Source organism: Berghia stephanieae, chromosome 1 (genome assembly GCF_034508935.2).
Source record: "Berghia stephanieae isolate SIO BIC M18660-M18661 chromosome 1, UCSD_Bste_1.3, whole genome shotgun sequence".
NCBI lineage: Eukaryota > Metazoa > Mollusca > Gastropoda > Nudibranchia > Aeolidiidae > Berghia > Berghia stephanieae.
The window spans coordinates 14,482,572-14,494,463 of record NC_088360.1 but is presented as its reverse complement, the minus strand read 5'-3'; the positions used below and the strand labels follow the sequence as shown (position 1 = coordinate 14,494,463).

General features: G+C 32.8%; 1 protein-coding gene across 1 annotated transcript in view; it reads right to left on the bottom strand.

Annotated features, from left to right (window-relative positions):
• Positions 1 to 646: 646 nt before the first annotated feature.
• The window catches only part of LOC144968708 (symplekin-like), a 34,885-nt gene continuing 23,639 nt past the window's right edge, over positions 647 to 11,892 (bottom strand). The window contains exons 29-33 of the mRNA XM_078907317.1: positions 10,772 to 10,948; positions 8,168 to 8,263; positions 5,759 to 5,880; positions 5,102 to 5,417; positions 647 to 2,879 (exon numbers count right to left, since the gene is read on the bottom strand). Coding sequence (XP_078763443.1) covers positions 2,763 to 2,879; positions 5,102 to 5,417; positions 5,759 to 5,880; positions 8,168 to 8,263; positions 10,772 to 10,948 — 828 coding nt within the window. The 3' untranslated portion in view covers positions 647 to 2,762. The remainder of the gene's footprint in view (positions 2,880 to 5,101; positions 5,418 to 5,758; positions 5,881 to 8,167; positions 8,264 to 10,771; positions 10,949 to 11,892) is intronic.

Here is an 11,892-nt window from a genome sequence, read left to right as displayed (position 1 = left end):
TCAACATAATACAATGCATAACAGAGAGATGATTTACAAGGAAAAAAATATCATCTCCCAAAACTATAACTATACATTCGACTGTTTCCCTCCCAGCCAAGGAGCTCCGGCAAGGATCAGGACAAAACTAAGTAATCTCATTCCAAGACAATGACAGGAAACAATTGGGAAACGGGTATGGGGGATAGAAGACACAGCATGTACCTCCCTGCCCACTATGGGAGGTCAGGATCCCCACCCAGATTGGAAAATAAACTGAGGGTTTATAAAATACTGAATTACGTAAATATATGGAATATTGGTAATCTTGCACTCAAATGTTTACAAATCTTTTATAATATGTAAACAAAACATAATACAGTGCATAACAGAGATGATTCACAAAACAAAAAATATCATCTCCCAAAACCCTAACTATGTTCTAACTATACACTTGACTGTTTCCCTCCCTGGCCAGGGCCAGGACAAAACTAAGTAATCTCATTCCAAGACAAAAACAAAAAGCATGTTGGAAAACAGATATAGGGGATAGAAGATAATGCCCACTATGGCCCATCATGCAATATGTCAATGATTATAAGTGAAGGGAAACGTTTTTTGTCATTTTGTTGGTTTTTAAAAAAATAAGATTTTAACACTGTGTTTGTTTTTTTGTTTTTTTGTTGTTTTTTTTTTTTAACCTCAGGAATGGGAGACACCCAAAGTTTGTCGTTGCTTTGCCAATTTAGAATTATCTTCGTCTTTTAAATACGACAATAAACAGGTATAGGTATATTGACCTTAGAAAAAAAAACAAAAAAACTGTGTTTGTTTTGTTTTTAAGGGTTTTACGCACTTGCACACATTTAGGTCATTTCAGCGCTAGTAAAAATTAGAAAATGGAATAGTGAAAAAAATATAGATTTACAATTAAAGCACCCAAAAAAGGTAAGACAAAGGGGACTGGTTCAAATAGGGAAAAGATGTATATTACGAGAAAAACTCAGTTTGAGATCACCTAAAAGTCCCATTCAGACACCAGCACAGAATCCCACTTAGATGGAATGTTTACAGAATATGTCCAAACCCGAATATATAACTAGCAATACATAACAGAGAGATGATTTACAATGAAAAAAATATCATCTCCCCAAACTAATACTTAACATTGACAATTTCCCTCTTAGCTGAGGACTCCGGCAAGGGCCAGGACAAAACCAAGCAATCTCATTCCAAGACAAAGACTGCAGAAAGCAACTCAGCAAACAGATATAAGGGCATAGAAGACGAAGCAAGTAACCTCCGGCCATCATGGGAGGGATTTTAACAGTAATTTGAGCTGATTTTAGAGACAGAAAAGTGAGATGATATAATTTATTTTTTAAAATTATTTATGGGGTAGGGTAGCTCAGCGGTACGGTCTTTGCTTCGTACCAAAAAGGTACCGATTTGCGGCGGTGCACTGCGGCTGACGCCTAGGTTATTCCAGCCTTCCCTTGGAATAGACCCTAGAGACAAATTTCCCCTATGGGATGAATAAAGGGAATTTTTTTTTTTTTTTAAATTTATCTAAAAAGAAATAACAAATTTTAATTTACATGTGCCAACCAGCATCAAAGAAAAGTAAGATAAGATTCAAGATGGAAAGTTTAAACAGCGAGCAGAAGTAGATTCAATAAAAAAAAAATTGTATGAGACCACTTTAAAGTCCCAACCGGACAATACATAAGACTTGAAGAATACAAATAAAAATACACTCATTACTTAATTAGTTCCACAAGAGAAAAAACCCCCAAAAAAACATCTCCTGACTGTTTTCTTTTCAGTGAGAGATTCTTATTCTGGCCAGAGCCTTATAAAATCAAAGTCTCATCCCAGAACAAAGGCAGAAAGGTACTTGGGGGTACAATATTATAAGACCTTAGAAGAAGCAGTAAAACAATGTCCACTGCTCCATACCCAATGTGTACCAACAGGTCGATTGCAGGTGAAAGTATCTATATCTCATTTTATTTATGTTCAAACCCGACTCAAATAATAAACAACATCAAATTCTAAATATATGTGACAAAATCATATCTACAGACTTCATCTAGGACACTGTTGAGTTGTTTGAGAACTTATCTCCATCACTGGATAAGGGTGCAGCAAAATATCAATTGACATAAATAAACCAAATAAAGCAACCTTCTTATAATATAATTTTTTCTTCTGATGTAATATTTGCTATATTCCCAAAAAGCAATTGCCCTTTTTGTACAGTCAAAAATACTGACATCACCTTTGGAGATCCTTGAAATAAAGGCTTGGAAATGATCATGCCAGCGTGATTACAATATTTGATAATGGCTTATTTTCTAAATGCATGAAATGCCCTGGTAAACATAGTCAATTGGCTGACAGGTACATTATGATTGACTTATTTATAATTTGTTTGTTTTCAAATAGTCTTATATTGTGTAAATTGAAATTGAAAAATTAAATTTATAAAAAACAACATTTTAAACCAAAACAAAAGCACTGTATAGTTGAGACAAACTATTTTGATGAAAACAGACGCGACTGGCAAGCTAAGGAATTTAAACATTGTTTCAGCAAGAGCAGTGATCTTTAGAATATTACAGATGATTGGAATGAATCAAATTTATAAATCATTGTTAATTGAGAGTGCTAAGAAAAACATCAACAAAATATGATGGGTCTAAGCCGTTTTCACTATTTAAACAATGAAGGACATTGTCTGCATTATTTCTTTTAATGTGTATATGTAGAGCTATACAGGACTATTTCTTCTTAGAACTAGAAGACTTTTTAGATGACGATGATGAAGACGATTTTGAAGGTCGATTAGATGATTTTCCCCGTGAATCCTCTTCATCGGAGTCATCTCTTCTTGAACTCTGGGTGGAAAAATAATAAAAATAAAACTTTTGTGATTGTCTTATTTTAATAACAGAGAAAAATATCAAACAACGACAACAAAAGTAAATTTTAAAATTATATTTATTTAATTAGATTTTCAATATTTCTCAGTCGTTGCAATGACAGAAAAATCTTTAAAATATGACAACCAAATCAAACTGTTTCTTCAAAATTAACTATTGACTTTTAAAAGATTCAACCCAAAATATTTTTACAAATTCAATTGGTATAAAATTGTGTTTACGATGTGCTTGCAAATCGAAGATGAGTTTAAATGAAAATTTAAGTCTATGAACATTATTTTGTTCAGAAAAAAAAAAGGTTTTAAGATTGTTTCATCTCCATAAAAGTAGTCTTTCAGAGTCTTATGACTTGGAGCGAGTTTTATCCCTGTTCCTGAAATTTGAAATGGACAGTAATGGTTTACTACTACCCTGTAATGGGGCGATGGTCTACCACAAAGTTATTAACACCTTATCTAAATTAGGCCAAGCAACCAATTGAAAGGATTTTTATTCCCCCAACCCCTCCATCTGCTTTACAAAAAGTTAATTATTTTTAGGATTGCTAAAAGGATAAGAGCTACTCTAGAAATACTATTTTGCAATTGATCTTAGTTCAAAGGGGGATAACACCTCTTATTAATAATCTCAATGTGGCAGAGGAAAATACAAGATGCCCAGTCAACAAAAAGAGAACAACACTCAGACTCTTGAGCTAGTCAATATAAAAAGTAAAGAATGTGGATGGTTCTATCAATGTCTTATTTATTAGCCAATTCACTGTTTATCTGTTATATTATGTAATCTTGTCAAGCATATATAAAGCAATAATAATAATAATAATAATAATAATAATAATAATAATAATAATAATAATAATAATAATAATAATAATAATAATAATAATAATAATAATAATAATAATAATAATAATAATACAGTCATAATAATGATAATAATAATAATAATAATAATAATAATAATAATAATAATAATAATAATAATAATAATAATAATAATAATAATAATAATAATAATAATAATAATAATAAAAATCAATCAATAAAACGGCAAAGGGTCATTTGATCTACCTCTCCTGAATAATATTGTTATGCAAAAGGAGAGACCACCCCCCCCCCCCCCCCCCCCCCCTCCATTTGACCTGCTTTCCTTTTAAATTAAAGATAGGAATGCTGATACAATGGTCATCGATTAATAACCCATCTAGAAAAAAAAAGCCAACTTTTGAGTTTAAACCCGATAATTTGTGCAACAAAATTTTTACTATCAAAACCGTCTGTCTAATATCAAAATCTACTATTTTTCACCTAGATAAATGTCAGAGCAAGAACATTTCAAACAAGTAGTCTTTATCAAGAAAGAAAATTAGATTCAGAGTTTGGTATTAATAATAAAACCACATATCTTACAGCAGTAATAACAACAAAATTTACTCAAGATTTCTTTACAGGAGACCTTTTCTTCACACCTTTGTCGCTCTGGAGTGTCTAGTATCTATCAAAGTTATTCCCATTGAGCAATGCGTGTTTTGCTGCGCTTGCAGTTCCTCTGATAACAGTGTATTACAAGATGCGAATTATGATAGCCCTGACAATTATCACTTTTCATAATTGCAGTGTTACAAATATTGGCCTCCAAAAATATACAGGAAAGGATAGTGTTTTTGGGAGGGGTGTGTGTGGTTGGAGGGGGGGGGGGGGGGGGGGGGGAGAATGGTAGCTTAAGCCAACTATCAGGATACAATTTTTTTTTAAACTATTAGAAATATAATCAAATCAAAACTTTTAGGCTTGCCACATTCTTAAAAGCGAATCCAGAGAATCTTATCCAGAAATGAAGGGGGGCGAAATTTATTTTTTTCTTCCCACATTAATTTTCCACTTATTTTATTAGTCTTTTGAAACAGACTCATACCTTCTCACTGTACATGAAACACCACTATAAAAGGTGTCAACTTTGTTCATGAGTTTCATTGTCAACTTTTTAACTTGTACCTCAATCAGCTATGTGTTATGGGGGAAAAAATGAGTAAAAGATGATTGTCATAAAACAGGGGAAAATTAGAGATTTAATATCTCAACCAAAGAAAGCGGGTTCTCGAATAATAATTTTATCACATTTCATCTTTTAAAACAACCATGTCAAAACAAAATATATACAATATATTGTCAACTTACCTTTGAAGATGACCTTTTGTCTTTCTCTCCATTGCTGTCATCCTTCCTCCTATCTTTGTCTTCTTTCTTCCTTTCATCATCTTTGCCTTCATTCGATTTCTCACGTCCACTTCGGTCTCCACTGCTCTTTTCCTTCTGACGTCTTTCATCATCTTCTTCATCTGCTTTATCCCTCTTACTTTTTTCTCCAACTTTTCTCTCTTCCCTGTTTTCATCTGGGTCTTTGTTTTCCTTTCTCTTCTCATCCAGATCTCTTCCACTGTCACTCGAAGCCAAATGGTCTAAATCATCCCCTTTATCTTCATTGGAGATTGATCTGGAGATGAAAAAAATTACACAACTATTCAGAATATCCTTATAGATTCAATCTTAACAGACTTGGTTTGATTTTTCTCTAATCTTACATTATATCATATCATTTTCACAGAGGGAACAGCCACAGTAATATTACATCACACTCATACTTCTGTCTAAGGCTGAGTTGCATCGCAAGTACTGCTCTTTTAGAGAAAAAGTGTGAAGGTCTGCATCTATAACCAGATTCGTAACAGAAGACATGATTTGAAAGAAAACAAGACTCACCAATACAGGCAAATGACATTCAATGCTATTATTAAAATTCTGATATCAGCTAAAACATCTTGAAATCATACTTACTTGGAAAGATTGATTAGTGTTTTTGAAGGGGTACTGTCTGATTTAAATGGTGAAGCATCTGATATACTGCTAATTCGATGACCCTCATGACTATCTTTTTCTAATAGGTTGTCATCTGAATTCTGGAGAATGGAATCAAGCCACTGAGATTTATTCATAACACTCAAGAGAACATTATCATACTAGTTAAAACTCTACGATTGAATAAACCAAACATTGTACCATGGCCTTTTCTGATCATTGGCTAATAAGGATGAGATGAAATTATTACATATTTTGTAAAATGAACACTGTAAATATTTCAATTGAATAATTTTGGATAAAATGGTGGTACAATGCAAATGAAAACTGTAAATATTTCAATTGAATAATTTTGGATAAAATGGTGGTACAATGCCTAGTTTATCTATCAAATTTATCAGGTTACTTCGTACACCCCGAGTCAAATGCATTATTAAAACCCTTAAAAATCAAGAAATTCTTTCAATTAACATAAAAATAACATTTAAAAATAAAACAAAAAACACAATGATAATGATAATTACATTTAACTATCAAAAGAATTTTTAAAATTGTGTTGTATTCTCTAAAATTTAAATATCCAATTTTAAAATCCTGAATATCTTTTTAACCTACCATCATGATAGATACTTAACCAACACACTTTCATCCACTATAAAACATACTTTAGAAATAACGTTTTGGGTAAACATAAATTGTATAGAAAAATAAGCCTTTGTGTCACATGATATCCTTTTTAAAAAAATCTTTTGGAAAAGGGGGGAGGAGGGGATCTCACTGACACAATCTGGTTTGGTCCCACGATGCAATGCATACAACCCCGTGATATTTTATTGCCTCCCTGTCCATCAATCAGTGACTGGGTACCTTGCTCTAATAAACAATATGGCAGGAAGTCATCAGAGATAGAGGGTGAAATTCGCCACTTGTCACACCCCTTGACGTCTCTTTAAATGCAAATAACTAATCTTACCTAATATTGGACGAGTCCAAGTGTCACATCATCAATTTAATGCCCTTTTCATCTATTATTTTTAATCCACCAATCAGCAATTTGTACATTAATATCATGACACAATCGTGTCATTCAATGTCACAGCATGTCGTTCTGAATGCCTGATTCGTCTGAAATCCAACACCCACCATTCCAAATTCCCACTTTCACTCGTCATTTTAAGTGTTTTTTCAGCTTAGATCCTTATTCTACAACCTGTTACTTTGATATTGTCTGACTTTATTTTTGACATTCCAATCATTCGCAATAGTTAAAAAGATTCATTTATTTTCTAATTTGGGGACCCCAATGACATCACTGCTTTTGGGGAAATTCGCCACTAGTATCAGGGAGATTCGCCACTCTAATCAGGGAAACTTGTTTCATCGAAATATTATTAAGTAAATGTTTAAAGCGGATTTTTATCTAATAGATTTGTGATGCAGTGTCTGGGTAGCGTTTATAGTGCATAAAATTAGAATAATAATTAGAATAGTAATGGTTATTTATATTTTCACTGGACTTAATTAACCCATTACTATAATGAAGCAGTTTTTTATATATTGATAGAATAAAATGGTGAGAATCTCAAAGAAAATCTGAAAAGGAAGCAAAAAATTAAGAGAAAATAGGATAGGATAATTCAGCAAAACACAAGAAAAGATAGTTTGTCAAGTTTTCATCTGTCATAAGAGTATCATATCGTCATTTATAAAACTTGCCGTTGGTCATTACATATTTTAGTTTGTTGCCATTGTAAATAAATAAAATATAGGAATTACTACAAAACAAAACAAAACAAAACAAATATAAACATGAGAAAACAAAATATCTAAAAAGCACATCAAATTCACAATAAAAAGCCTTAAAATCCAGCTGCAATTTCCCAGGCAGTGGTGGCGAATTTACCTGACAAGCATAATAACTTTTAAATGCGAAAATAACATACTACGAATTAAAACACTGAAACAAGTGTAATAAAAACTTATCACTGATTGGCTGATTGTTTTGATCACCAATTTCAATTTTTTTTAAACGGACATCTTGAAACTGAGATAAACGAAAGAAGTGGAGCGACCGCAGGGTGGCGAAGTTCCCAGACTCTACCCTATCACCATCCTATTCACAGATTTGCCAGCAATTATTCATATCTGCTTCATACCCACAAAAAGCAAATTAAACTCCCGACTCAAAGACCATGACCCAATCATGGTTAAGTGGACAAGGAAGCAGAAATGTATTCTCGAATCATATTATTTTGGTATTAAGTCGAGTAACCTACCCATAAATGAAATTTGATGTTTATTTTTCAATTTGCCATCTTTGCCTGTTCCCTTGGTATTTTAAAAAATAGATTATGTATCTTAAAAAAAGCAAGAGCATCAATCACAAACCTTTGGAGCAATGTCCTCTACCTTTCCATCCACAATAAGGGCTTTATTTTCTTCTTGTTTTAAAAATTCTACAACAGCCGGATTGAGATGTCTTCTCTGAAACAAATCATATAAATTATGTTATCAAAATGGCATACAGCAGCTACCTTTCAAACAAAATATTCACTTAAATCCCCTTTTCTATAATATGTGTGGCATCAGATTTTTCATCCTTTGGGGAAAATGAAGATAGACTGACCTCTGAGGCACTGACTTGTGATCACATCTCTTCGGAGACCACTTCAAGTTTTTCAAATCTATCATTATCATTGGCTATTTAATAGCAAACTGAATGTTTTTTTAATTTCAAACCATAATTTCTCTATTTATCTGGTTACAACTGCGTACTTTACTCTATCCCTTTCAACATTAATGAAAATCGAGCAAATTTATTTTATTGCCCACACAAGTGAGCATGAGAGAGTTAACAGTTTTCACCAAGATAGCAGTAACAGCAATACAACACAGGTCTCAATGAAGCTGGGGAGCAAGGCTAGTCTGTTGGTCTAATGACAATGTAAGATTTAATATCAGGTCAGAAAAATATATTCCTGTAATAAATTAATTAATAACTAAATAATTAAATTAATTCTTGTCAAACAGGACAAAGTCGACCTCTATATACTATGATATTGAGTTTCAAGTTTTCAAAATAAATATTGATTTTTTACAGTTACGACCATGGGTGAAAGTTAATGGAACAGGCATCAATTTGCCTGAAAGACAGGCCGGTGAAGCCAGTTAGCCTGAAAAAGATGCTAATTTAATTTTTTTGCGATGCGACTCACCAGTTGAGTGCCAATCTTCCCAGAGTGAAAAGTGTATTTAATTCTATGATCCTAAAAGTGGTTTGTTTGGTTTTTTTTTAGAAAAAAAAAAAAAAAAAGTATTTAGTCTGCACGATTGAAAACAAAATTTATATATAAAAGCTAATACCAAACCCAAAGCAAATTAAATGATCTTCGCCATTTAAACACTCATTCGTAGCAATCTCTAGTGATTACAGTATTACCTGGTCTATGGAGACACTAAGATATGTCATCACTTTAAATTTGTATAGTAAGAGGCTCAGGAATTGCAATACCAAGGGCTATTACGATTCGATACACCCCAAAGAAGTGATCAAGAGACCCCAACCATGATACTTGTTTTGATATTAGTGTTGGTATAGGTTGGAGTAGCAATGATGCTCTAGTGGTCGTGGTGATAATGATGATGATGTGGTGGTAGTAGTTGTGGCAGTGTCAATGCTGTGATGGCGGTTGTAGCAGTGGTGACTACTACTAATACAACTACTACTACTACTTTTGGTTCAAATATTATGGGAAATACCAATCTATGTAAATATACCTACAGCGTTCTTACAGCTCCCCCTTTATTAAAAATAATTTTAAAATTAGACTCATACAAAATATTCAAGAAAAAAAATATTATAAATTTAAACAGTCAAAATAAAGTATTTTCAGATGTATTATAAAGGGAAATAACCCTATGTTTATTGGCAATACAGTCCCTGGTTGAAGGCTTCATTGTCAAAGATGTTGGTTCCATTTTATTTTCACTTGCCAAGTTCTATTTCACAAGAAGTAGAAGCTTAAATGAGATCTGACACCATTTGAAGTATAAATTAAGCTTATATGCATAATTCAATGCAAATATTCAAAAGTGGTGTGAAAGGTTATATAACTGAAAAGATAAATATGCAACGCACAGCTGATGTGTCCGCTGTAAACAGATCAAATGTATGACCGAAAAGTGACACACATGTTTAATTGTCACCTTTGAAAGAAAATTAAATAGTCTACACAGGACTGGGGCATCGGTATTTCCTAGTATTTAAAGTTAACGTTCCGGTGGTGCAATAATGATAAAGCCGGCAGAAGAGTCAAAATGCCGGCAGGCGATTAATGCATTTACTAAAAAAAACGGAATTTCCGGCATATTTCGGCAAACTTTCACCCATGGTTACGACCTATGTTAACAGCCTAAGGCTTAGAACTTTTCAAAATAACAAAAATTATGACATTTGAGGTTTTAATTTAAGAGTTAGAAACTACATTTATTTTAACCCTTTCGCTTTTGGGGAAAACTTGATATTACTACAGCAGAATAACAGAAATAAGAGGCATCCCGATAATCCTTTGAAAAAAAAATGGAGGAATGTTAAGGAAATATTTTTCTACAGCAAGCATCCGGTTTTACTAAAAAATATATTTTGACGCATGATATCTTGACCACATTTATATTTCTTATTAAAGTCAAATCATTAAAAGTCCCAGGTTTGAGAGTTTTTTGCCAAGATGAGGGTCATTTAAATCCATCGATTTTTTAAAAACTAAGTTTTTTCAGAGTACAGCAGTTAACTGGTTAAAACTGACCATAAAATATTATTAAAACTAGAGGTGCCTAAATGAGCCAATAAAATGGAGAGAAAGATAAAGGAGTAAATGTGACTCATATATAAGGGAACAACACAAAAAAAATATATATATATTATTGCTCATCACTTCCTGGTCCTGGTAACAAAACCAGTACAACAACATTAAGTCCCATTCGTAACGCTACCTGGTCATCCGTAAATTTATTGATGTGCTCTATTAAAGGTTCCCTCATATCTGGACAGAGATCAAAGCATTCCTTGATTTGTTCTGCTGGCAGTTGTAATAAGTGATTCAAAGACTGGGGCATTACCCTCTGGCAGCATCGAATGAAGCCCTCCCACACCTTTTTCTGCTTCCAAACCTGTAATATGACAATATATAATGTGAGTTGCTTGCGTATCTCAGCATATGACATGACCTATAAAGGTTGAAAAAAAACCCACAAAAAACTGAAGCGAACACAAATTTCAACCGGTGTGATTAAATACTAAGTATAATTGTGAAAAATTAAGACCAAAATGATTTTAATCAGATTCTCCACTTAAAAACAAGAAATAAATACATCAATATAATCATAAGCAAAACTAGTAGTGAAATGGGAAAACCAAAGAAATAGTTAAAAGATAATTACGGTTATGCTATATGTGGTGATGATAATGATTATAAAACTATGAAAAGTGCTTCAGAATTAAGTTTCCTTTATCTATAACTTCGCTAATAAGCAACTTAGAATGACCCAAATTTGAGACAATATGACGTCATATCTAAAAATTCTGGATACTAAATTTCAAGTATATTGGTTGTCATGTCATAGAGCTGTGACATGGCAAGTTTGAGTACTTTTGCTCCTTGTCCAAGCGTAATCAAATGAAAATGGCAGAGCAAAACATTGATGCAATCTTCTCACGCTATATGTTCCGATTGTCATCAAATTTTCAACTCCTCTCAGCAATAAATGCTGAAAGGTCAACGATTTGAAGATGAAGACCAGATTCAAAAGGCAATAAGGAATGCAATCATGGCCTTGGACAACTAGCCACTGGTCACTTTCTTTGACTGTTGAGTACACCGAATGCAGAAGGGTGTGGAACTTAACAGTTCTTATGTTGAATAGGTAACTGAATAAAGTTTCATTTGATACCAAATGCAAGGTTATCCATAGTATTATGTGAGGACAGCGTGACAGGGAAACTAAATTCTGAAACATACCTCGTAAATCAAAACTGAAAGTACTTCTTTCACTATATAAATGAAATAATTTCTATTATAAGAGGTAAACATGGACAACATATTCAAATTTTTTAT